The sequence below is a fragment of the Hyperolius riggenbachi genome, chromosome 3, assembly GCF_040937935.1.
Source record: "Hyperolius riggenbachi isolate aHypRig1 chromosome 3, aHypRig1.pri, whole genome shotgun sequence".
In the NCBI taxonomy this organism is placed as follows: Eukaryota; Metazoa; Chordata; class Amphibia; order Anura; family Hyperoliidae; genus Hyperolius; species Hyperolius riggenbachi.
Window position 1 is genome coordinate 58,801,105 of NC_090648.1, and position 27,973 is coordinate 58,829,077.

At 43.9% G+C, this 27,973-nt stretch overlaps 2 protein-coding genes across 2 annotated transcripts in view; both read right to left on the bottom strand.

The window, feature by feature from the left end:
- Positions 1-27,973, bottom strand: part of LOC137562125 (zinc finger protein 850-like) — a 178,175-nt gene that overhangs the window by 144,400 nt on the left and 5,802 nt on the right. The gene's annotated exons all lie outside the window — the stretch shown is intronic.
- LOC137562638 (gastrula zinc finger protein XlCGF57.1-like) lies at positions 123-27,712 on the bottom strand. Its single transcript, XM_068274170.1, has 2 exons — positions 27,631-27,712; positions 123-1,299 (listed from the first exon to the last, which is right to left on the bottom strand). The coding sequence occupies exon 2, from the start codon at positions 1,240-1,242 to the stop codon at positions 271-273; it is 972 nt and encodes a 323-aa protein (XP_068130271.1). The 5' UTR covers positions 1,243-1,299; positions 27,631-27,712; the 3' UTR covers positions 123-270.

The window sequence follows — 27,973 nt, forward strand, 5'->3', positions numbered from 1 at the left end:
ACCTATGCTGTGCTAACATGTTTATAAAGCAAGCTCGATATGACAGTTTCTAAGAGATAAAAAGAGTAAGGGAGGAAATGACATCAGCATTGGCTTCAGTCAGAGGTAGTAAAGATGGAAAATGCCTGAAACAGGTTGTTCTTTATTTACTATATAAATTCACTGAAAACAACATGTGGACAGTACAATACATATGTTATGTGAGTAGAACAAGTATTTATCTACTTATGTGTGTTTTTTTCCTGGGATAGTACGACTGTCCCTCCTGCTTTAATCAAAAACAGATTTCAGGCCCATTTCCACTTGTTCATCTATCTTCAGATAACTTCTCAGATGTAGCTTTTGAGAGTGACTTTTGCTACGGACTGAACGACTGAATGGCCTTTCGCCTGTGTGAGTTCTCTGATGCCGAGTAAGATGTCCCTTCTGTACGAAACATTTGTCACACTCAGTACATTTATACTTTTTCTCTCCAGTGTGAGTCCAGAGATGGCCATTGAACAGTTGTTGAGTGCTGAAAGACTTATCACATTCAGAGCAAGAAAATGGCTTCTCTCCAGTGTGTGTGCTCCAGTGTCTTTTAAGCTGTGACTTCCTAGCGAAAGATTTTCCACATTCAGAGCAAGAAAACTGCTTCACGCCAGTGTGGGTACTCAGGTGTATTATGAGGTGTGACTTATAATAGAAAGATTTCTTACATTCTGAGCATGAAAACAGCTTCACTCCCGTGTGTGTACTCTGGTGTACTATAAGTTGTGACATCCGAGCGAAAGATTCCCCACATTCTGAGCAAGAAAACCGCTTCACTCCAGTGTGGGTACTCTGGTGTACTGTAAGGTGTGACTTATGATAAAAAGACTTCTCACATTCAGAGCATGAAAACGGCTTCACTCCGGTGTGATTCTTCTGGTGTGCTCGGAGGCTTGATTTTGAAGAAAAATATTTCGGACATTTTGAGCAGGAAAAAGGCCTCTCCCCAGTATGACGTATCTGATGAGCCACGAGGGTTTCTTTCAGACTAAAACGTTTTTCACACACAGAGCAAGAAAATGGCTTTTCTCCAGTGTGGACTCTCATGTGTCTTAAAAGTTTTCCACTTTGATTAAATGATTTCTCACATTCAGAGCAAGAAAATGGCTTTTCTCCAGTGTGGACTCTCACGTGTCTTAAAAGTTTTCCCCTTTGATTAAATGATTTCTCACATTCAGAGCAAGAAAAACACTTGTCTCCGCTGTCACTCATCGCGTGCCGATAGTGGTCCACTTGTAAAGTATATTAAGACATATACAGCAATTCCACCTGTAATTAAAGATATTATATATTTTAGGGTTACTGTATCTGAAGAATCTTTGACAACACATCAAAATAAACTAGATGGTCTCTGAAACCACATATTGGCTTGAAAATGCTTCAGATATCATGTTCATTCGCTCCTTGTGCATAGAGAGTATATAGACTCTGGACAACCCGGTTTAAAACTGAGAAACAAAGCAAATCAAATTTTACCATTGAAATAGAAAAAAAAAATGGTTTCGCTATTTTTGGCTTCACCCACTTTTCTGAATTTTAAATCCAGTCACCCAGTCATGGTCTGTGTCAAGTTTGGGGCCTCTGGCTTCAACCACCTTATGATCGCCTAACACCGATGGGCGGTCGCAAGGTGGCTCCCCCAGGATTGCCTAACGCCGATTGCCATCAAGTCCTGGGTACGGATATTAGCAGGGGAGGCCCGCGCGCATGCCAGCATTTAAACCAGCAGTTTTTCTGGCAGTAGCATCTAAGACAATTATACTTGTTTATACAATTTCATAATCTTTTTTTTTTTTTCCGCATGCATATGCACTTTTTATTTTTTTCAATAATAATTTTATTGATGAAATAATAGAGTAGGGTTGCCGCGGTATGCCGTGGTTTGATTGTGCATGGCAATCATACCATCCACAATCGCGATTTTGAAGTGGGGGGGGGGGGGGGGGGGGGGGGGGAGGATGCAGTGGTGGGAGCACCAACAGCAGCAGGGGTGGGACGCAGCGGCGGGAGCACAAACAGCGGCGGTGTTAATACTCACATTGCTGGGATCCAATCGCCGTATGTATTACTTCTACCTATACCCGAGTTCCATCCACTGTAACAGTGCCCAGGGAGAAAATGGCAGCGCTCCTAATTTCTTCCTATTTATCATATGTATGCTGAAGGAGTGGGTCACATCTGGCTACCATACTCGGAGGGGGGTACATTATTTAATGTAAGGGGGATGCCCGGGACCAAAAAAATTGTGTAATACCATATACACATAGAATTTTTTTGAGATTTTTGAGACGGTTATCAAACCATTGCAACCCTATATGGCCTTCACATTGCGTTCCATTCGCGTGGCCGTCCACGTTGGGCTGTTTTTGAGGCATCTTTTCTGATTCCCGGCGCTTGGGTGGGCGATTCGTTTTTGTGCTTAGCGGTTTTCTAAGCGGTTTTGTAATTCACTCCCTGACGCAAGTCAGGAAGTGGACTCTTTCACCTGGAAAATAAATACAATTTATTTATTCTCAAAACCACAAACGCAATCACTACACAAAGCGATTTTGTGAGCGTCTTGCATTTCTCCTATACTTTCCATTGAGAAATCACCTCAATACTTTCCATTGAGAAATCACCTCAATACTTTCCATTTTGAGGAATCCCCTCAAAAATGGTCCATGCACCGCTTTACTGAACGGACAGCGCACGACCTGCGCCGATATGAACCTTCTCAAAGATATTCATTGAACACATGTTTGGTGGGCGATATTAAAAATACCCCCCACCCCCCCCCCCCGGTGTAAAAAAAAAAAACCCAGTAAACTCCTACAGTATGAACAAGCCCTAATAGTGTATAACAAGTTTGCCAAAAGACACTGCAGAATTAGAAAAAAAAAAAAAAAAAAAAAAAAAAAAAAGAGAGCTGCATCTAGTATCAACTAGAGCCTTCAAGGATATCAATGGTACATATACTTGATAAAGTAGAAAAGACAGCACAAGACCATGATCCAGATGTCAGTCTGGGGAACCAGACACTGTCTAAATGACCTTTTTGGTTATTCAACATGGATGTGATCTTTTCCATCCAGTAATATTCACCTATTTTATAGATCCCAGTGGGAAAGGGGAAAGTAGGAGACCTCCACTCCTTAGCTAAAATAACTTTAGTAGCATTGCAGAAGTGGACAAGTAGCTTGTTCTTATGTTTAGATAATAATTAGATTGCTTTACCAAAAAGGGTCATCCATGGGTTTGGTGGAATATCGGCGTGCAGGACTCTAGCCAACACTCGCTCTACTATAGGGCAAGACCACCAGCAATGTTCCTGATCCGCCATAGCTCCGTAACCCATGAAGCATTGATCAAGAGTGTAAGACCCCTGGCAAAGATGAGGACCGGGGTCCTATACCAGTCATGCAAAATGATATCCCCTTTACCTTGTTAAACTATTGATTGAGGATTGAGCTATGTCTAGAAAAATAGGTGTGATTAGTGATTGTAGGAGTCTAAATTCATCAGGAATTTTTTTTTTCATGATATTTATACCAATTGTGAGTATTGAAAAAAAAAAAATTTCTGCAATAAAAAAAGAAAATCTACCGCATATGACCGTGGTAAGTCACCCTGTGCAAAAGTCCACCTCCCTCCACTTTTGGCCTAAAAGTTAGGCCAAATGCCTTGATTTGCCGTTTAGCTGACCCTCTGTTAACAAGCCAACCCCGCCATTGCCACATAACTCCAATCCTTTGATCAGTACACTGGCTACCCAAAAACATTCAAATTCTTACACAACCTAAGCCCTGGATACCTGAAGGATTTGCTGCAACTGCATCACACCCCCCAAAACCTCAGATCAAAAGGATCCAAAACTATTAACATAGGTTAATAACGTTAAGAGTGAGTTGTAGCTACATCGGTAAAGTTCATTAGCAAAGGTGAGTGTGCTGTGTGAGGTGAGTGACACAGCCAATGCTCTTCTTTGCATGTGAGACTACAGAGCTATATGAAAAACTGTGGTGTCAAGTTTCCCACAATTACAAATGTTTATGCTGCACTTAAACAAGATACGTTTCCTCTGCTCTCCGTGCAGACAGCTCAGTCAGAGACACAAGCAGCTGCAGTTGGCTAGTGAGACCTGTCTCCCACACAGGGTTAACAGATAGGGATCTCTCTCCCCCCCCCCCCCCCCATATGATTCACTGGTCCGTCACCCTGGTCATCAGTAAATTGTGAAAGGAATTTGATACAAACAAAGAGATAAGCAGTTGAATGCATACACCAGTGATTAGGAGCACTTCCCAAACTATTCTTATCACAATTTAAAACCCAGTGTAAATTGATAGTGTTCCTCCAATGACAACTGGATGTATACAGTCTAGTGTAGTTGTGGAGAGTGTACTACCAGTTTGTTACTAAATGAGGCATATGTGGTACCATTTTAACCATGACTAGTTGTAGAATACATTTTGGTATGTCTTAAAGGGAACCTTAACTGGGAGGGATATGGATGTTTCATTTTAAACAATACCAGTTACTTGGCAGTCCTGCTCATCTATTTGGTTGCAGTAGTGGCTGAATCACACACCTGAAACAAACTTGCAGCTAATCCAGTCTGACTTCAGTCAGAGCACCTGATCTGCATGCTTGTTGAGGGGCTGTGGCTAAAAGTATTAGAGGCACAGGATCAGCAGGAGAGTCAGGCAACTGGTATTACTTTAAAAGGAAAAATCCATATTCTTCTCCGTTTAGGTTCAATTTAAAGCTTGAACCCACATCACATAAAATGGACATACGCAATTCAACATAAAAAAGTAATTTTCAAAACTATGATCAAACTTGGGAAAGTTTTAGAAAAACTACAAGAGCCATATGTGGTAACATTTTAACCATGATAACTATTAGATTAGAGTTTAGAGACATTTAGGGTTGAGGCCCATGTTTTGTGTATTCTTTTTAGTAACAAACTGAATCAAAAGCAATTACATTTTCACATATTCTGTACCGAAATAAAAGACTTGTAAAATGAAAACAAAGTGACAGAATATAAAAGAAAAACATATTGTTTCTTTAGGAACTTGGCTTTCTTAAATATGTATATTACTATTATTTTTGCAAACAAGGCCGTGTAATCATCTATAGTGTACAATGAGAAAGCAAAGAACAAAAAAAGGACACCATTATTTCCAAATACATTATTGTCACTATACATTGTACTAGGAAAATAATGTAAATGTTGTAATATCCAGGATGGATTAGCAAATAAAATTTGTGACTTGAACTTATAGTTATATATCTTTATTGTTAAGCTATAATGGATGTAAATGGAGAAATTGTGTGGTTTTTTTTCTATTTTTTTCCTTTGAAATGTGCAGAAAACCCGTCTGACGTGACTTCGCCAGTTACCGAGGCTGATAGTGGCAGAAAGGAGGCACGCGGGAGGACGGCGAGGAACTAAGTGATGCTTATGGGACTGGAGGAAGCCGTGTAAGCATCAAATCTTTTGTTTTTAAAGAGAACCCGATGTGGGTTCTAACAATGCTATCTGCATACAGAGGCTGGGTCTGCATATACTGCCCAGCCTGTTGCTATACCGATCCCCCCTCAGTTCCCCCTGCGCTCTGCTGTGCCCCATAAATCAAACGCCGAGCTGTCGACACACAGCATGTCACAGTCGGCTGTTTATCTCTCCACCTGTCAGTCTCCCCGATCCCCCGCCTCCTCTAATCTAAGAGATTTTTCTCCTAGGTAATATTTTCACATCTGATCATAAAATACATTTTAAAACCACCGGAAAGCAAGAAAATACTCTAAATAATTTTAATAGTACTTTTTCGCCAAAAATTGGGTTGTTTTTCAACCTGAAGAAAAGTTATTTTAAAGAGAAGATGAAAATTACCTAGGAGATAACTCAAGAGAAAAAGATAATTGCATATGGGTCTCTGTCTTTTAAGCTTTAAAACAAAGCAGAAATAATCACCCTTTGAACTTTCCTGCAGTAAAACCTTATATCAAGCTGTCTCTCACTATTTCTTGGCTGTGTAAAGTGGACCTGACCTCATAACTTCCTCTCTGCTCTAAAATATAAGCAACAGCATAATAACCTTTAAAGAAACATTTCTTTTTTACTGATACAAATTCTGCAATAAATCTGCAGTTTGTCTGCATCCTGCTTTCATGGAAGCTGACGTATTGTTAACATCCTGTGTTTACCTATTAACTCTCTGCCATGGCAGTCAGCTGACACAGCTGAGGGATCAAATTGTATAACTTGTGCTTAGTCACAGATGAGGGGGAATTAGACAGGCTAAACTCTCTAAATACATACAGATTGTATTCCTCTAGGACTTCCTTCTGTCCTGTGCAAAAGTTCAAGTCCAGTTTAAGTGCTTCAGAAAACAGGACCGTATTCAGCTAGGAGAAGTGCTTTTGCATAGATAACTAAAGTCGGAGGTAATTAAAGAAAAAAGGATGTACTTACTTGTGGCTTCATCCAGCCCCTGGCAGCTGATATGTACCTCGTCGCAGCTCTGGTGTCCCGGGATCCCCTCTGTTGGAGATGCCAACCTCGGCAGGTTGGCATTTTCTGCACCTGCGCACGGCCAGATGCTGCTCGCGCTCACAAGGCCTGGAGCGATCTGCAATGGAGGGGACTCCAGAGCTGCAGCAAGGGACACATAGGCTGCCAGGGGCTGGATGAAGCCCTGGGTAAGTAGTTTTCTTTTTAATTCCTTGGATTTGTCCTTTAACTCTTCCTGTACTGCAAACAATATGACATATCTGTGCTAATGATGTACTATTTCTTAGTTGTACTACACATACAATTCATTATCTCATAAGTTTATTTTCACTTCAAATTCCCTTTAACCACTTAAGCCCGAAGGGTTGAAATTTTTTTACATCCGAGCAACTTTCACCCCCCATTCATTTGCCAATAACTTTATCACTACTCACAATTAATTGATCTATATCTTGTTTTTTCCGCCACCAATTAGGCTTTCTGTGGGTGGTATATTTTGCTAAGAGCCACTTTACTGTAAATGCATTTTAACAGGAAGAATAAGAAAAAAATGGAAAAAATTCATTATTTGTCAGTTTTCATCCATTATAGTTTTAAAATAATACATGCCTCCATAATTAAAACTCACGTATTGTATTTGCCCATATGCCCCGGGTATTTCACCGTTAAAATTATGTCCCTATCACAATGTATGGCGACAATATTGTATTTGGAAATAAAGGTGCATTTTTTCCGTTTTGCGTCCATCACTGTTTAGAAGCCCATAATTTATTAAATCATATTGATATACTCCTTTGACATGAATATTTAAAAAGTTCAGACCCTTAGGTAACTATTTATGTTTTTTGTTTTTTTTTATTATTGTAATTTTATTTTTTTTTAAATTTAAACTTGTATGTAGGTATTTTTTGGTGTGGGAGGTAAACAGGGTTTTTTTTTAATATATTTATAGGTTTATTCTTAAAACCTTTTTTTTTGGGGTGTAATTTGCTATTTGGCCACAAGTTGGCCAGAATCAAAAAGTCCTGGGAGCGATCGATCTCGCTCCCAGGCAGAAGAAAGGAGACCAGAGCTCAGAAAAGCCGCAGCGTCTGAAGAGACGCTGTCGGCTTTTCTCCGGGGGGGGGGGGGGTCCGATCAGCGAAAGGGATTTATAATCCCTTTCACTGATCGGCGGGCTAGCGGCCAGCAGCGGGGGCGCGCACGGGGGGCCCGCAGGCGCGCGCGCGACCCGCGGGAGTGCGCGCAGCCCAACTGGACGAGAAATCTCGTCCAGTTGGGCTTAAGTGGTTAAAGTGTTTGTAACTCATTTTCAACACTTGCACTGATTCATTCACTGGTGCTAAACTTTGAGGGTTCTTTCACACTTCGGCTATTGTTGTTAGATTGTAAGCCTTTAGCAGGGTCATCCCTTCCCTAGTGTATTCTATGTGATTTTATTCACTCTTTTGGATAGGTTTTCTGATAATGGCATTGCACTGGCTCTGTTTGAATGGTTTGTTCTTGCATTCTAATCGTCCCCCTACCCCATATTATGTTTACCTGTGTTAGGCTTATGTTTACCTGTGTTTACCTGTGTCTGGCAGAGGTTCAGCCTCTGGCTTCCGGGTAGATGGACGCTCCGTCCGGTTACAATGACAACAGCGCATGAGTGAGTTTGGGTGGAGTGCACACAGCCCATGGTCAATCCCCTACCGGCTGTGCTCATATAGTGATGCATGCGGAAGGGATGAGAAACGGGCAACGTGATTGGGTGAGGCGGATGTTGGAGGCGTGCCCCTGGAGGGGATTTAGCGTGCAAGCCGACTCCGTGGTGTTTGATCCTTATGCCACGGAGAAGTGCGGTGCGTGAGGAAGCAACTTATGCAAAACAATTGTTAACCAGGGGTGTATGCGTTCTTTTTTGCTTGAATATTCTACGCGATCGTGTACCCCCCATCATTGTGCTCTTTACCAATGACCACCTCGGACTTGAATTACTGGACCTACCTAACAGCCCCAAATCGCATGATCATATATATTTTGTACCCCGCTTGCCTTGTACAACTTGGTCCTGTGTTGTATAACCTTGTTACATCTGTCATCCTTCGTACCACTGTATGTATTGAATGTCCAGCGCTGCATAATATGTTGCCGCTTTATAAATACAATAATAGTGCAATATACAGTGAGGCAATGAAAATATGCCTCACTATGTGAACATGCAAGTCAATCTGTTAAAGTGGGCTGGAACTGCAATTACAAACCTCTTGTACCCATTGCTAGGTGCAAGAGTAGTTAGTGTAAGGTAGTTTTGGCAAACAATTTTCTTTTTAACTGCTTCTGGACCTTGCTGATTGAAATGTACACCGACTAGGAGCGGTTATTCCTGCCAGGGCATACATTTCTATCATCCCCACCGCTCCCATCACTGCACCCGCTCACACTGCTGTCATGCTGACAGCAGAGCTTCCGTAGCACCCGTGAGGTATACATGAAATTAAGTCGCCTGAAAATTTGGGCGCAGGGCAAGGACGAAAAATCGGCTCACCCTGCTCCTACAAAAGTCCCGGTGGCGTTAATTACTATTCCCCCCCAGGCCCCCAAGGACTCAGGTAAGACATAACTCAACTGCCAGCTATTTTTGGCGGCTGAATTACACTGTTTTTATAATAATTTGGACAATAGTGTATATCAAGATTTAAAATTAAATTGGTTCTTACCAAAAAAAAAAAAAAAAAAAAAAAAAAAAAAAAGGGGGGGGGGGGGTGTTACACCAGGGAAAGCCTTATAGTGTACTAGAAACCTGGAAAAGTAAAGATTTGATACTTACTTGGGTCTTCCTCCTGCACCCATAAACACGTCTGAGTCCCACGTCGTACTCTCACGGTCTGCCATCTAGCCCCGGTAACTGGCTCAATCAGGTCCAGTTTAGGTCTACTGCGCATGCGCAGACCTTACGCACATGCGCAGAAGGCTGCGACTGAGCATGATAATGGAGCTCACTGCGGCTGAACGGTAGACCGCAGGAGGACGGCGTGGGACTCAGACGTGTTTATGGGGTGGGAGGAAGTCCCGGGTAAGTATCAAATCTTTACTTTTCCAGGTCTCTGGTTTACTTTAAATGAGCAAACAATAGGATCCTTACACTAGATAGAAAACATCTCATCTATGGGGGGGGGGAAAAATCCAATGATGTAGATTGTGCAATTTCCCTATTCACTACCTATTGTGAAGAACATACAGTAGATAGGCCATTCACCAGTTTTAGCCTGTCCTTAACCACTTAAGCTCTCACTCGTTTTCACTTTATGCATCCGAGCAATGTTCACCTCCCATTCATTTGCCTATAACTTTATCACTACTTATCACAATGAACTAATCTATATCTTGTTTTTTCCGCCACCAATTAGGCTTTCTTTGGGGGGTACATTTTGCTAAGAGCTACCTTACTGTAAATGCATTTTGACAGTAAGAATAAGAAAAAAACGGAAACAATTCTTTATTTCTCAGTTTTCGGCCATTATAGTTTTAAAATAATACATGCCTCCATAATTAAAACCCATGTATTGTAATTGCCCATTTGTCACGGTTATTTCACCGTTTAAATTATGTCCCTATCACAATGTATGGCGACAATATTTTATTTGGAAATAAAAGAGCATTTTTCCCGTTTTGCATCCATCACTATTTACAAGCTTATAAAAAAAAAATATATAGAAATATTTCATCTTTACATGGATATTTAAATAGTTTAAACCCTTAGGTAAATATTTGTGTTTTTTTTTTTTAAATTGTAATGTTTTTGTTTTTTATTTTTAAACATTTTATGTGGGTATTTTTGGGAGGGGGGGGGGGGAGTAAATAGTGTTTTATTTAGGGAAAAGTGAGTACTGTAATTTTTTTTTAACTTTTAGATGTAGTTTTACTCTTTGGCCACAAGATGGCAACCTCTAGTTTGTTTACATGACGTCACTCTAAGCGTACAATGTACGCTTAGAGGGACATAGTCTCAGAAAAAGCGTAGCTTCCGAGAGAAGCTGTCGCTTTTTCAGCGGGGGAGAGGAATCAGTGATCGGGCACCATAGCCCGATACATTGTTTCCTGGGCTATGGAATCTGCGGCCGGGAGTGCGCGTGCGCGATCGGCCGCGGGAGCGCGCCTGTCCTTGACGTTTTTATACGTCAAGGAGGACAAAGTGGTTAAAGTGAACCTTAAGCCAGAAAAAAAAAGTTTTACTCACCTGGGGCTTCTACCAGCCCCCTGCTGCAGTCCTGTGCCCTCGTAGTCACTCACTAATTCTCTGGTCCCCCGCTGCCAGCTAGTTTCGTTTTTGCAGACAGGCCCGTCGGGACTGGCCATGCGTAGCTTTTTCCACATTCCCGACTGTAATTAGCGCTATTGCGGGCCGCAACGCGTACAAAAATACGCGTTGCCGCATATCTATGCGTGCGTAATGCGGCAACGCGTATTTTTGTACAGGGGGGCTGGTAGAAACCCCAGGTGAGTAAAACTTTTTTTTTTTCTGGCTTAAGTGTCTCTTTAAGCAAAACAAATTACTTAAAGCGGTATTGTCACCATAAAAATCAAATTTCAACAGCAACTGGTCTGAGTGTATTAAGTGATAAAGATGCTAATCCTGCATTCAAAACTTGCAAAACTTTTTCTGCTGTTATGGTTTGTAGTTATCACATACTTTAGGAGCACTGGCCCTAGTACCAAACAGTGCCAAAGAGTTGAATGCTGGGAGTTCTTTTTATCTATAATATATTCCTCCTCTTCCATTTATTTCCCTATCTAGCTGCTTATCAGAAACACCCTCAGATTACTTGTGTTTACAAGCAAGGCTGAGGTGACTCAGTGATTGGATGTGTAAATAAAAAAAAAGGAGTGCAGTTGTTAGTATACACCTCAGTGGGAATGTCTGAAGACTCTGGGAGGAGGGCAGCTAATGAATACACAATGAGCAAGAGAAGGGAGGGGGAAAACAAGAGTCAGGGAGGATATGATGTCAGCATTAGCTTGGCAAGATGGCCACTGCCTAGAATAGGATTTTCTGATTTTCCTTTGTAAAATTCACAGGAATCATTACGTGGATAGCACAATACATCTGTTATGTAAGTAGAAGTAGTATTTATCTACTTATATATGTGTTTTTTATTTCTAGGTTAGCATGGGTGTCGCTTGTTCTTTAAGAAAAACCCTGTGTTGTATACAGGAGGCCAAAAACCAATGGAGATCACATTATGACAAGTCACTACCAAGGATCACTAAGAGGGGATGCATGTAAAACAAAGGAATAAGAATCAGATTTTATTTTGCCAAGCGCAATGAGAGTTAAACCACAAATTGGTTACGGCACATACAGGGTCGGTGATGGTACAATACAGATGATACAGCATAGATAATTACTGTATATGATAGTTACAAATAGTAAAAGTAATGGACAGCAGTTAAAGTAGCAAGAAAGATAGATGGGGTGAAACAGAGGGGGGAAGATTGAGTGCTGATTGAGCGGTGCCATTAGGGCACTCAATGCTGCACAGTGAAATAGCACTACAAAATATGTCCACGTGGTATGGGCGGGGGGGGGGGGGGGGGGGTTACGGGGTCAGTACAGCGGTGATCTAGCAGATGCTGAGAGGACAGCAGAGTCCATTTTGGCCAGGAGCGAGTCTGTTGATGGTGTAGGGTACCCCTACTCAGTGATGGACCTGGCATTTCCGGTGGAAAGGACCAAAAGATTTGACTGCCGCTATGCCTGTAGCTGGATGGACAGGCTGGGGCCTCTCTGCAGTTTTACCACTCACCTGCGGGTAGTGTGAGCAGCTGCGTTTGCGGCAGGAGCACAGACCTATCTTGCGTGTGTAGGGGACTGGGGCAGTGCCACACAAGCCAGGCCCAAGACACAGAGCGGTCAATTAGGGAGTCCAAGGAGGACCCATCTGAGTGGTGGGTGTAGGCATCTTCCTACACAGGATCCACTGCACCCTGAGGTCCGCGAAGGTCCGGAAGAAGACTGCCTGTCGGGGGAGGACGACAGCCCATCCTGCTCTGGCTCTGCATTCATGTACTGGGGGGCTGTGCTGGTCATGGTGCTGCTGGCGAGACCCCGCGTGAGCACAATCCGGCGTCATCCTGAATCCTTCCCAGCTCCATGTGCTCTCTTACTGGCTGTGCTGGTCATGGGACCTTGATCCTCCACGTGCTCAGTGCTGAGCTGCACTGGTCGCAAGACTGAAGGACTGGGACCCAGCGTGCCTGCCCACCGTCCTGACGACAGCCGCCCGATTCATCCACCGAGTCACAGAGCAGGCAGGAGCACCAAGCACTGCTGCCGGTACCTCCATGCCCCCCTCCCACGTCCATCCCCTGAGAGAGAAAGGGGGGGGGGGGGGAACTGACGAGTAGGCTGGAGCCCTGTGGCTGAGACATCCGATCACAGCACCATCTTGATCAATACTGGATGGGCTGGGTGTCCTTACTGTCATTATACTCTCAAGGGCTGTACTATCAGAATAGAAGCTAGAAGCCTCACCATTAATGTAAAGCAAACCTGAAGCATGGTACGGATAATGAATAGAACATTATGCGAGCAAAGAAAGAAATGATTGGCACAGCAATGTTTAATCTTCAATAGTGAGGAACAATCCAACTGCAATAAGTACATGTCATTCATGCAATATGGCTGCACATACCGGTGCTCAGAGGTGTGAAGGTGGCGGTGGGTGCTGCGCCTACCACCTCTGAGCACCGGTATGTGCAGCCATCCTGCATGAATGTCATGTACTTATTGTATTTGGATTGTTCCTCACTATTGAAGATTAAACACTATTGCAGTGCCGATCATTTCTCTTTCTTTGCTCGCACAAGTACTACTTCTGGCTCAGAGCACGCAAGTTGTATCTTTGTGAAAGAGGTGTGTGCAACTTGCGGAACCCCCTTAGATGCTGGCTATCCTTTCGCTGTAGTGCCAACTGTTCTCCTATCTGTCGTTATGAATAGAACATTAATAGCATAGAAAAGGTCTCCTTTTTTATTTTCAGTTATATAACTTTTTTTTATATAACATTGCATCCCTCTGTCATATTTGCAGTTTATAAACCACACTGTATTTTAAAGTATAAAACCGAGCAGAGCTAATGACCCTTTGAACTTTCCTGCAGTAAAACATTTGTCACTCACCATTTATTGGCTGCTTAAAGAGACTCTGTAACAACATTTTCATTCTTATTTCTTCTATCCTATAAGTTCCTATGCCTGTTCTAATGTGCTGTCTAACTGCAGCCTTCCCTAATTGCACAGTGGCTGTATTATCTCTGTTACATGATCTAATCTTCTCTCCTCTGTCGGGTGGAGGCAGTCAAGCTGGAATGTGCTGTGCTGCTTGTGATTGGATAGAAGCTATACACACCCTCTCCAGGCCCCCTGCACACTCTGTATGACTCACACACTGAGCTACTCTCAGCCTATCACTTGCTATGTCTTTTGTTTGTAAACACTGGTAAAAAAATGGCAATTACAAGCCAGGATTGCAGCAGGGAGAGGCAGAAACAGCACAGAGGGGCCCAGGAGAACATAATAAATAGAATGGTAAGCTTTTTATTGTAAGAATTTTAGAGTATGGATTCTCTTTAAGGGCCCTTTTCCACCAGCGCGTTTGCGCTGGCTGAATCTCAAAACCGTAAACCGCTAGCGATTTTACAATCGCTACGGTTTGCTTTTTAACATAGGAATCGCGGTAGGTCATTTCCACTACCGCGATTCGCTTTTGTCGGGAACGCGAACGCGCGGCGGAGCGATAATTGCCGCGATTTTGCTATGCAGTGCATAGCAAAATCGCGGCCGCAAACGTCGGGGGAATCGCCGGTTTTGCGATTCAGCAATCGCTAGCGTTCAGCGTGAACGCTAGCGATTGCAGGTGGAAAAGGGCCCTAAGTGCTTCAGAAAACCAGATTGCCTTCGACCCAAGTTGGGTCGAAGAGATCAGAGAAGCGCTTTTGAATAGATAACTGAAGTCTCTAAACTCTCCTGTACTGGAAAACAATGAGACTCTTATTTGCTACTAATGTTCTATTTCTTAGCTGTACTACACATACAATTCATTATCAAGTTTATTTGTGCTTCAGGTGTGCTTTTACATCTGTAAGTCCATAGCAGTGGTATACATTGGCATCTGTGAGTACAATGCATTTTATGTAAAAAAAAAAAAAAAAAAAAAAAAAAAAATGTAAGGACACCTTTATGATACAGGATAGGAAAGGGGAAAAAAAAATCAGCCATAGCTAAACATCTGAGGCCCATGCGGGTGGGAAAAAGTGATCAAATTTGGAGTACTAGAAACGCTCCATCTCAATTTTAGGGGGGATAATATAGGAGCTTACATCAGATTGAGGTGAAGTCAATGTGGAAACGAGCTGCTGACCTGGATTAAATGGGCATGCCCGCTATTAATCTTTACTGTAGATGTAGGTGATCGATAACTACTGATTATACGGTATTGCTCTGTACGAGCCCGGTGCTTGTTGGGACTCAATATGTAATACACTATTTTACTGAGATCCAGGCGAGCTCTTTATAATTATGGGTATTTACCCCCTTCTTAACAATATTGTTCTTTTAGGAACTATCAATAACAATAATCTCATAATTTTTTTATTTCCTTTTCCCCTCCCACTTTTTTTTCACTGGGTGGTTTGAATACTGTTGGTTATTATCACCATCCTTTTTACATTTTTGTATTACATTTTTGGAGCTACCCCCAGCATCTCTTGATAAAGCAGCTTGGCCGCCGTGGAACCAGTGGAATTGTCCGCCAGTGGCTCTTTTCTCCTCTCCACGCGATCCTATACATAACTCGGTCTGGGTATAGTATTGCTTCTAATTTTTGCACTACTTATTGCTCTTGCGATCATAGTCGCCTCATCACTGCACCTGTCAATTCCTTATCAAATACACTGCTTCTTATATGCACTTTATTGGTATGTTTATTATAATGGATGTTGTTGTTAATACTCATAGGCACAGTTTACTCACTGTTTTTCTGATGCAATACTAGTGAACCCAGGTCTCATAACCTATAGGCAGTTCAATTTGAACACCTTAGGTTACTAGGTGATATTAATACGCCATTGATTACTTGATTCTATTGGGAAATAATTGATGACTGTGCGGCCAATTGTGGAGAGGATTTCTTGCTTTTCAATTGATTTTAATGATTGTAGTGACTATTGATTATTGGAATAAAATATGTTATATTTGCATATATATGTGGAGTGCTAATTTATGGGCCATATAGTGCTTTGCTCAAGTATACTATTTTTTTGCCCCTACATGACGCGGACTCTGGATATACAGTAGCAAACAGCGGGCAGCGCATGCGTCATATGTCAGTGTGGAACCCATGGTTGGCTGCTCTCTTCAGGCTGGTTGCAGGTGAGTTGATGCCTGATAACATTTGTAAGACAAGCCGAATGGGGCTGGATATACAGTACTGTACTAATAAGCAATCTGGGGAAAATAAGGAATATATAATGTGAACGTAAACAAAAGAGGATGCAGCGTTACCACTATCACTTTGCAATCACTGATAAAAAGTATCGCCACAGTCCTCCCACCGGATTGTATGCACTCCGGGGTATCCCTTACTTTTTTAGCGATGATGCTCCTGGTAGCGTATGGAGCGCAGAACATGCTACTTTCACTTGTAGTGCAGATCAGAGCAGGCCTACTCGCTGCAAAACTAAATTACCGTGGCTTATCATGATTGGCTGCATTTTGAAGTGAGGCTTTATGACTGTACCAAGTGTGAGCAGAAAGTTCTGCAGGACACGTGTTGTAAGTTCTGCCCACAGAGGTATAGGAGTGACTCACAGGAAGCAAGTGGCTGCCTCTACTCAGTAATGGCTGCGATTTTTAGGAGCCCTGGATACTGTACTAGCGAATTGTCCAGCCTGGCTATGCAGCCCTAAGGTATACTTAACCTTGTAGTCCACCAAATGTGCAAGTGCTTGCACTGCACCTCCAATGGGAGGACAGAGTTGCTGATTTGCAGCAGAGAATGTACCAGGGCATGCTGGGCCGTTTCTAGGACAATTTCTCATATAGTAAACCACTTTTCCTGGTCCCTCAGAGTTTACTATAACGTATTATACTGATTTAGTAATTCTCAGTTTTCCTACTAAATGGTACTATAATACCCTTGACAGCTACCAACATGTTATTTGTAATACAGTAATTGAATTATTTGTTTGCTGGGTGGTGCGGTTATTTTGTTACTTTACCAACACTTAAGCCCAATCTACACGATATGATTCTTTGCACGATTCGATTACGATTCTATTTACGATCCGATTAAATTCAGCATGTCCGATCGGGATTCGATTCAATATTGCAAAAGAATGGCAAATCGAACTGAATCGAATCCCGATCAGACAAGTCGGATTTAATCGGATCATAAATAGAATTGTAATCGAATCGCACAAAGAATCGTATTGTGTAGATTGGGCTTAACTTATACATGACACACATGGTCATGTTTTTGTCTGTACTTCCTGGTTGCCTGCTTGTTAGAGTTTAGTTTCAAATATATTATTGAAAGAGTTCAGGATTGTAGGCCAAAACGCCAATGACATGTCCGCAGGGGAAGTAAGAAATACTAAACAGTTAAACAAAGAGAGACTGAAGCGAACAAAATTTGCTATTTTTACCTCATAGTTCGCTTCATGAGTCTGAGTAGAGGTAAACCGCTGCATCCCCGCAACAAAACGACAAATCCCCGGGGGACAATCTGGGCAGCGCTTCTTGAAAGAGGCAGAGCTTTCTGCTGTAGCTCTGCCTCTACTGAGTTCTATCGCCGCGGATCCCCGCCTCTCCCCGCCCCTCTGTCTTCCTTCACAGAGAGATGCGGTGAGAAGTGGAGATCCGCACGGCAATTGACATCAGTAGAGGCAGAGCTGCAACTCAAAGCTCTGCCTCCCCAGGCATCAAAATCCACGGCCAAGAAAGTGGTGGATGTTTGTCCCTGGATTTGGGGAGTATAAACCCCCTCGATTTGCCGCAGGGATGCAGCAGTTTACGTCTACTGAGACTTCTGAAGCGAACTACAAGGTAAAAATAGTAATTTTTGTTCGCTTGAGTCTCTTTTAACAGGACGTACAAGAAAATACGAAAACTGGGTGAGAAACCGCAGAACTTGGTAACAAAACATGCTCAGCAGTTCACCAGATAAAGTCAAAATATAAAAAATAAGACCACAGTGTTTAAAATATATGTAGGAAACATGAGAGACCTCCACTCTCTAGCCATGCAATGATGTCCACTAATCATGGAATATCTGCATGTTGTCCATTATTTTGGCCTTAATGTGAGCCACCATCATGATATCAGAGAGTAAGTGGAAGACATCCTACACAGGGAGGTAGGGGGTATTCCAGCTACGGGCTAACACTCATTTAGCAGAACGGTGGATTGCCGCGAATGGAGGCAGAGCTACAGAGCTAAGCTCTGCCTCCCTGGGCAGCAAAATCCACGACTTTGAAAGTTGTGGATTTTGGCCCTAGGATTTGGGGGTTATAAAACCCTCGTTCTGCTGTGGGAATGAGGCGTTTTAGCACCGACTTTTATCCTTAAGCTAAATAAGAGGTAAAAACTGGTTTTTAAAATGGCTTCAGAGTCTCTAAAAAAAAAAAAATATGTTAGACACTCAGTGTGAACAAGCCCATAGAGTTTGGAGATTGCCGGGTGGATGTAGACGTCAGGGAAAGGAATCACTGCTTTATCCCTAGTGCTGGGCCATCAGCCTATCAGGACACAAGGCGGGTGGCAGCGGATTGCAGCAGCCGGCCATGCTGGGCGAACCTATTGGACACTCAGGGCTATAAGTCCACCCTCCGCCTTTGCAAATCTTTGGCATCTTTTTCCATTGCAGAGTACGCACTCAGCGGTGATTATATTTCACAATGATATTACAGGTAATTATATACAGTTCACTTTTGATAGGATATGTTTGGTTGCACCTAATGGGCGTATTTTACACTATATGTCACACTATACTTGGGTAACGGATCCTGGTGTAATTTGTATTCAATGGTTATGCATTTTACTTAACAGTGCACTGGCAGGGTGGCAATGCTTACGAGAAGAAGCATGTGATCTAACAATTCTATAAGCTGATTAAACTGATCATGTTTCTCCATGAGTTCTCCTAAAGGGAAGAGGTGAGGGATATGGGGTCAGCCATATACATGTCCTTACAAACCATACCAGTTGCTTGGCAGTCCTCCTGATCCTGTGTCTCTAATACTTTTAGCCATAGACTCTGAACAAGTACGCAGCTTTTAGGCCTCTTTCACACTTAAAAACGAAAACACAAGCGTTTTGTGTGGTTTCTCCCCCCCCCCCCCCCTTCACACACCTCCCGGCGCTCCACTGCACGCTGCATTTTTGTTTAAATCACTTTAAGTGCTTTTCCCGAGCGGGTTTTTCATTCACTCCCTGACGCAAGTCAGGAAGTGAACTTTTTGACCCGGAAAATAATTACATACTATGTATTTATTATTAAATACGTGAACACAGTCGCCCCACAAAGCGATTTTGTGAGGGTTTAGCACTCTTCCTATACCTTCCATTGAGGCGGAATCGCCCCAGAAATGGTACACGCACCGCTTTGCCGACCGCAAGGCGGGCGCAACGCGCTGATATAAACCTTATAAAAGGTTCATTGCACGGGGGGCGTGGCCAGCCGGCGTGGTGAATGGACGTGTGAAGAGGCTGCTCTCTCCGTGATCTCCCTAAAGCGACAACCAAAGCAGCGTTACCGGCTCTAAAATGACAGACAGCAGAGAGGAATTAGCGATGGAGCTGGAGCTCAGCAAGAAAAGGAAGAAAAGTGACGCCAAGCCACGGAAACTCACGGACTTCTTTACAGCCCGGACCGCCAGACAGAATTGCTCCACACAAGATGGCGCCGAGGCAGCGCCCACACACGCAGAATCCGCAAACAATACTTCCTCTCCGCATCCACAAGATCCGCAACAAACTGGATCCGAAAGTGATTCCGCGTCCTCGGCAGACTCCCCTTCTACCCGGAGCCCGGCCAAGTCCCGTTCCAAGCTACAAGAAGCATCTGACAAGGTAGGCCCTGACTCTAACCAGGGACTAAATTTACACCCATCAGAGCACACGGGCATAGAACACTTCCCCATATCTTCCCAGGAGGTGTCACAGGCCTTCATCAAGGACATTTTGCTGTCCTTTCAAAAATCCATGATGGCGCAGATAAATAACATCACTACATCTCTGCAGCGAGCCACAGACGAGTTAGGGGAAAGAGTTTCTAGCAACGAGGACAGATTAGCCGAACTATCATCTGAACACAATAAGATGGTGGACCTGACGGACTCCCATACAGATGAGATAACATGGCTTAAAAGCAAAGCGGCTGACGCCGAAGATCGAAATAGAAGGAATAACTTAAAGTTTAGAGGTATTACAGAGAAAATATCCCAGCAGGAATTAGAAAACTACCTGAAAACACTAGTTAAAGCCACTATTCCTGCCATTCCGGACATAGAGATAACAATTGAGTGAGCCCACAGACTCCCAAAACCACAGTTCCTGGCAGAAACAGTTCCAAGAGACGTGATTGCACGCTTTCTCTTTTTCCAAACTAAAGAGAAGCTCCTACTGGCTGTAAAAGAAAATGGCTCACTACCTGAACCCTTCAGTCATATCCACTTATATACAGACCTCTCTCAACACACTCTGCAAAAACGCAGATCACTGGTGCCTGTTACCAAAATCCTCCGTCAACATGGTATACTCTATAAATGGGCCTTCCCAGCTAAACTACTAGTGACTAGAGGTGGGCGAACAGTTTGGCTGTGTTAGCCGAACTGTTCGGGCTGCCCAATCTGTCATTTATCTATGCCTCTTACTACTTCCGGGTCGCAATGACCCGGAGTAGTACGTCTGCGCTGCCCGGCGGAGCGCGTCCTAGCGACGCGCTCCCGTTGCCAGGCACTTTCTGCGCATGTGCGTGACGTCACTCATGACATCACGCACATGCGCAGAAAGTGCCCGGCAACGGGAGCGCGTCGCTAGGACGCGCTCCGCCGGGCAGCGCAGACGTACTACTCCGGGTCATTGCGACCCGGAAGTAGTAAGAGGCATAGATAAATGACAGATTGGGCAGCCCGAACAGTTCGGCTAACACAGCCAAACTGTTCGCCCATCTCTACTAGTGACGAGGGGCAATCAGAGGCTAACCATTACCTCACTAGAAGAAGGAAAAGAGGCCCTAGGAAAGCTTAAAATATCTATCCCACAAGAGCTACTGACGCCAAAACCACATCGCCAAGCCGGTAGAGTACGCTCAGAGTGGAAAGCAAACACTTAAAGGAGCACACGGAGACGCATGTTACCAGACCTCAATGCCTCCGGTCCCCCATCACCCCGATGGCCGTTCAATTTTCGAAAGGCACATGTGGTACTTTCCTCCCTCTCCACATGGCTTTCGAGCTCCTCCACAGGATACCGGTAGCCTGGGGCAACTGGTCTCCCTACTGGTATCCCAACAACACTGCTTAAAAGTTTTGACAGTTCTAAGGTTGTTGCTCTCGCAGACCCTTACCCCTTCCCTTGCAACTCAACAACCAGAAATCAAGGTTATCTACCAAGACTGTTCAATCAACCCACCCACTAGCAGCATCCCCAAGATATCGATTAATGGAACTTAATATCTCATCTTTGAACACTAAAGGGCTGAACACCCCCTTTAAACGCTCCTTGCTCTGGAGAGAGGCGAAGCAGGCCAACGCAGACATTCTCTTCTCGCAGGACACACCTGACCCTGAAGTATAAACATCTTTGCCAACACCCGGATTACCAACATACTTTTTTCAGCTCATTCACACAAAAAAGAGAGAGGGGTAATGATAGCAGTACACAGAAGGAGGGACATAGAAATCCACAAAGAAATTCAAGACTCCCAAGGAAGATACTGTATTTTGATTTGCACCATTGAGGGCACAAAATACACTCTGGTTAACCTATATGCCCCCAACTCTGGCCAACTAAAATTCCTGAAACGTATAATTAAAATGACCAACAGGGTCAAGGTAGGCACAACTCTATACGGGGGAGACTTCAACGCCTGCATATTAAATGATCTAGACTCCTCTAAAGAACCCTTTAGGAGATCCCCCTCTCTTCACAAGATCTTATCGGCAGAAGGTCTATACGACCCGTGGAGGATCCTTCATGGCCCTGAAAAGGACTTTACCTTTTTTTCCAAAGTTCATAACTCGTATGCCCGAATAGACTTTTTTCTTACAGATGGTCTTACACTCCAAAGAATTAAAAAGGCGACTATAGGCAATATCACCTGGTCCGACCACTCTCCCACTCATATCTGCTTGCAGACCAATATATCCCTCCCCAACCAACGATCCTGGAAACTGAATAATTCACTCATCCTAGATGAACAGAACCAAAATCTCATAAGAGAACAAAGTGAGGAATTTTTCCGCCACAATATGAGGCCTGAAACCAGCAGCCCCCTGTTATGGTGCACTTACAAAGCATACATTAGAGGCTTACTTATAAAAATACAATTCTGAAGTCTCAGATCTCCTCCAAAAGATTACCCTGTTAGAGCAAACTCACAAAAAGTCCCTATCAGAATCCCAAGAGAAAGATCTCTTTTTTCTCCGCCACAAACTTAGATTACTACTCCTCCAACAATATGATCATAATCTCCAAAAAGCCAAACTAACACATTACTCACAGCATAATAAAGCCAGCTCTTTCCTAGCCAAAAAAATAAAAGGGAAACAAAGCAAATCTAAAATCCAATCCCTCACCGATCCTAAAAGTGGAATCCAAACCTCTAACCCCAAGGAGATTGCAGATATTTTCAGCGACTTCTACCAGGACCTATACAATTTATAGGTCTTTGTCTCTCCATATTGCACAATTTACACACTGATTCCACAACACCCCAACCCACCCAAATAAACATAGAAAAATTTCTAAGCCCCCTTAAACTCCCCTCATTGTCACCCTCTCAATTAAAGGCCCTGAACGAAGATATCCAATATCAAGAACTCCTAAAAATAATCAAATCCTCCCCCCGGGGGAAAGCTCCGGGTCCAGACGGTTACACCAATGAATTTTACAATCGCTTTCACCAGATCATCATACCCTACTTGACCCAGGTTTTCAACAATTTTAAATCCTCAGGTACCATCCCGAGGGAATTCCTACACGCTACAATTAGTGTACTACCAAAAGAAGGAAAGGACACTTCAAATCCTGCTGGTTTCAGGCCCATATCCCTATTGAATGCGGATATTAAATTATATGCCAAATTACTATCAAGACGATTATTAGACATATTACCTGGCCTGATTAACCCCCACTAGGTGGGGTTTACAAAGGGGAGAGTGGCCGGAGATGGTTCGAGAAGAATAATAGATATACTGGACAACCTGGACTCCTGTCGAACGCCTTCTCTGCTCCTAACATTGGATGCTGAGAAGGCGTTCGACAGGGTCCATTGGGGATTTTTAAAACAGACATTAATTAAATTTGGATTTGAAGGGGATATCCTCAATGCAATAATGGCTCTGTATACCCTCCCTTCTGCGAAGGTCAATGCGGCAGGGTTTCTTTCTAAAACATTCCAAATAAGTAATGGCACCCGCCAAGGGTGTCCTTTATCCCCTCTAATTTTCATCCTAATAATGGAGACCTTAGCAGAATATTTCAGATCTAATCATATGATCAAGGGAGTCACTATCGGCGCAACACAGCACAAGGTTGGCCTCTTTGCCGACGACGTGATACTGCCCCTGACTGACCCTTTACACTCCCTGGAAGCAGTAACTCATGCCCTCCAGACCTTCGCGGAAGTCTCCTACTATAAAGTAAATCAAGCCAAGTCACACATGCTAGCAATACATATCCCCAACAAGCTTAAGAAAGAGATTTCAGCTAGATTCCCTTACCCGTGGGCCAAGAAGTCTATTACCTACTTAGGCATCCAAATACCCAATACCCCCAAGGAACTATATAAAGCAAATTACACCCCACTTCTCGCCAAGATGAAACAAGAAACTGAAGCGCTAGGGAGACACGAACTATCCTGGGCAGGAAGACTTAATACATTTAAAATGTTCACTCTCCCCAAGATACTTTATTATTTTAGGACAGTCCCTTGTGTAGTGAAAAAGAACTTCTTTTTAGAGGCCAGGAGAATCATGACAAAATATTTATGGGCAGGGAAGAGGTCAAGGATAGCACTACCTGCACTCACATTAACAAAGAATAACGGGGGAATGGGGGTCCCAGACTTAGAAATGTATTACTCAGCAACCATCCTGGATATGGCTCGCTCATGGTGGTCCACCAAGACATATAAGCACTGGGTGCAAATAGAACAACAATTGGCGGGCCAACCCCTCAGAGCATTACTATCTTATCATATAATGGGTCTACCCACACCCAAACTTAACACAGAAACAATAAAAATGACTCTTAAAGAATGGCAAAGGTGCATGCCACCACCTTCTGATGACCCTGGGAGCCCAAACCTTCTAGTTGGCATTGACCTAGTATCTCCTTTAACCAGCTGAGCGGTCTGGACGAGCTCAGCTCGTCCAACACCGCCAGCGGCTGCCGCTCAGGCCCTGCTGGGCCGATTTTAATGAAATAAAAAGCAGCACACGCAGCCGGCACTTTGCCAGCCGCGTGTGCTGCCTGATCGCCGCCGCTCTGCGGCGATTCGCCGCGAGCAGCGGCGAAAGAGGGTCCCCCCAGCCGCCTGAGCCCAGCGTAGCCGGAACAAAAAGTTCCGGCCAGCGCTAAGGGCTGGATCGGAGGCGGCTGACGTCACGACGTCGGCTGACGTCGATGACGTCACTCCGCTCGTCGCTATGGCGACGATATAAGCAAAACAAGGAAGGCCGCTCATTGCGGCCTTCCTTGTTTATTCTGGGCGCCGGAGGCGATCGGAAGATCGCCTCCGGAGCGCCCTCTAGTGGGCTTTCATGCAGCCAACTTTCAGTTGGCTGCATGAAATAGTTTTTTTTTTATTTAAAAAAAACCCTCCCGCAGCCACCCTGGCGATTTAATCAGAACGCCAGGGTGGTTAATAAAAGACATCTCTTTCTCCCAATGGGAAAGCAGAGGAATCCATACGTTAAATGACATTTGGGATGGAGATCACTTGAAAGAATTCGCAGACATACAAAAGCAATACAACCTACCCAATAATCAAATATTTACGTACTTAAGACTAAAACATTGGACCTCCACTAACAAACCTAAATTCCCTAGACTACCACCTAAGACTCTATCGCTATTAAATAATACAGCCACTAATAAAGGCGGTATGTCAAAATGGTACCAACTTATTATGGGGGAAAATAATAATAATGCCCTAAACAAATACATAAAATCGTGGGAGCTAGAGCTAAGCACTAACATCTCCACCCGCCAGATCCGAACGGCATTTAACTTAGCCTCTAAACTCTCCAAATGTATTTCCCATTGGGAGCTTCTACAGAAAGTCTTCCTGAAGTGGTATATTACGCCAAGGAAATTAGCTGCCTTTGACCCCACCACCTCGCATCTATGCTGGCGAAATTGTGGCCAAGTAGGCACCCTAACCCACATTCTGTGGGAATGCCCCATAATAAAGATCTTCTGGTCAAAATTCCAGTCATTAATACAAGCACTTACACATTCATCCAACGATATATCTCCGACCTTAGCTCTGCTCAATATAGGAATGGAGGAGATAGACCTGGCACACAGACCAATCACCTTCCATATCCTTGCAGCGGCTAGGTCCCTTATCCTCCAAAATTGGAAATCCGAAGACAGTCCAACCTTAGCTCAACTGAAATGTCTCTGCGAACAAAACATCTTACTAGAATACAGGATTAGGTCCAGATCCCTTACCTCAGTGTCTGCTGCATACTCCCTCCCCCCCTGGCCAGAGGGAATAGGATAAAGAGCTAAGCCTTCCCTAGCAGGCCCCAAGGAGGCCCCAATCCACATTCCCAATTAAAACCAAAACTAGTGGGCGGGATATCAACCCTAAACAACCCCCTATATAACCTTAAACAGTATAAATCATAGACTGAATAGTAAAATCTAGGGAACAACAACCTGACAAACAATAGCAGTGTCAAGTTATTTCCATGTTCTTGTTCTGTCTGCGTGTTAATGTGTTTTAAGTTAGCTGGTTTTAGGTGGCCAGGTTAGTAGGATACAAACTCTCAATTCCACAATCCCTGACCAATGAGCCAGACCCACTCAGCAAGGTTAACAAATGCAAAGTGCAATAGGCAAAATACCAAGCTAAGATAATAGAAGTTCAGAGTAGTTAACCTCCCTGGCAGTAAGCCCGAGCTGAGCTCGGGCTATGCCGCGCAGGGGGAGATCTCAGCCCCTGGTGGGGCGATTTTCATTTTGTAAATTGCTGTGCGCGCAGCCAGCACTTTGCTAGCCGCGCGCACAGCTTGATCGCCGCCGCTCTGCGGCGATCGGCCGCACGCAGCGGCTGAAGAGGGCCCCCGCCAGAGCCCTGCGCTGCCCGGATCAATGAGTTCCGGGCAGCGCTATGGGCTGGATCGTGTGTCCCTGACGTCAGGACGTCGGCTGACGTCCATGACGTCATCCCGATCGTCGCCATGGCGACAGGAGAAGCCAAACAGGGGAACGCGTTGTATACGCGTTCCCCTGTTTGCTATTGTTGCCGGCGGCGATCGGACTAGAGGGCCACATGCGCCCTCTAGTGGTGTTTCATGTAGCTACCACTCTGGTAGCTTTACATGAAACTTTAAAAAAAAAAAAAAAAAAAAAAAAAAAATTGGAATTCTGCAATTTTTGCAGAAAAAATTAACCGCCAAGGAGGTTAACCAGTCTCAGAACCTCCTATAGCTGCCTCCCCCTGTACGCTGGTACAGATCAGGTGAGGTAAGCACAGCGACACCACCATGCATTACCACAGAGACACTCCCAATTTAAATTCAGGAGACTCATTCCAAGCCGCCTAAAAAAAAAAAAAAAAAAAAAAAAAACAGATGATCCTAGTAGATGGATACATGCTGTGTCATTGCATGTTTGTAGATGTACTATGATGCATAAAGTTATATGTTATAAAGTGCGGTTAGCACTGATTGCTGTATTATGAAAAAAAACCTTCAATAAAACTTGTTATTATATAAAAAAAAAAAAAAAAAAAAAAAAAGGTTCATTGCACGAGCGTTTTGTGGGCGATTTTGAAAATCGCCTGCACTCAAAAAAGGGCAAAATGCCCCTAGTGTGAACAAGCCCTTCCTGGATTAGCCATATGCTTGTTCCAGCGTTTGCCTCACACTACTTATGCCAGAAGATCAACAGGGCTGTCAGGCAACTGGTACGGTTAATAAGGAAATAAATATATCAGCCTCCATATACCTCTCACCTCGGGTTCCCTTAAGCATTGCCATCCCTATGCACTGGTGATACTTATAGGTAGCCCTCATAGCATGTGCGATCAGCTGGTCTCGCAGCATATATGTTGGGCTATGTGACGAGTACATTGCACCATTTACAAAATATATATGGAGCATATTATTGATGTAGATATGTTATGCACAGGTTTTTAAACAATATGTATATCTCCTACCACGTGGCGATTATATGGCTTATTTTATGCACAAAGGCACTTTATTTATTATATTAGTACTGCTGCATAGATTGGATTCGACGCAGCACATTCTGTACTATGGTTTTCAGACAACGGAGCGGCCAAAGAAGAAGGCAAGGGAGCCCAGGCACCTCATGGAGCTGGAGGAAGCCCCAGGAAAGTATAAATACACCCATATTAAGATCTCAGGTTTTCAGTAGTCCTGCGCAGTACACTCCACACCACGTGCAAGTGATTGATAGAGGCACAGTAGAGGACAACCTGGCGAGGTTGTCCTCTGCAGCAGAGGGGACCGGGAGCCAGCGGCTGAGAGCGGAGCTGCAGCGAGGGACATAGCGGCTGCTAGGGGCTGGAGCAAGCCCCAGGTAAGTAAATATCTCTTTTCAGCTGCTCGGACCTTCCCTTTATATAAACTCACCTTCAAGCCCCTGAGCATCGGGGTGAATGGCTCTCCCCCTTCAGTGTTCTCATCCAGGCTTCAGCTGATGTCTCTGAGATCTGTAGGAGGCTCTTGTCTTGAGTCATCTGATCTCCTCCGGTGCATAAAGATCCATATCCACCTCACGATTCTTCCGTCGATTTTCCCGACGACGTTTAAGGAATCTCGCAACGTGGGTACAGGCGCACACAACTGTCGCATAGCGTCATGCAGCGATAACAACCGTCTGGGTGGATTGGATCTTTAAGATTCCCAACAAGTACAGCACAAAGTACCACGATCGCTTGCAGTCTCATTGCGCCCGTCATGTAACATCGCGCAT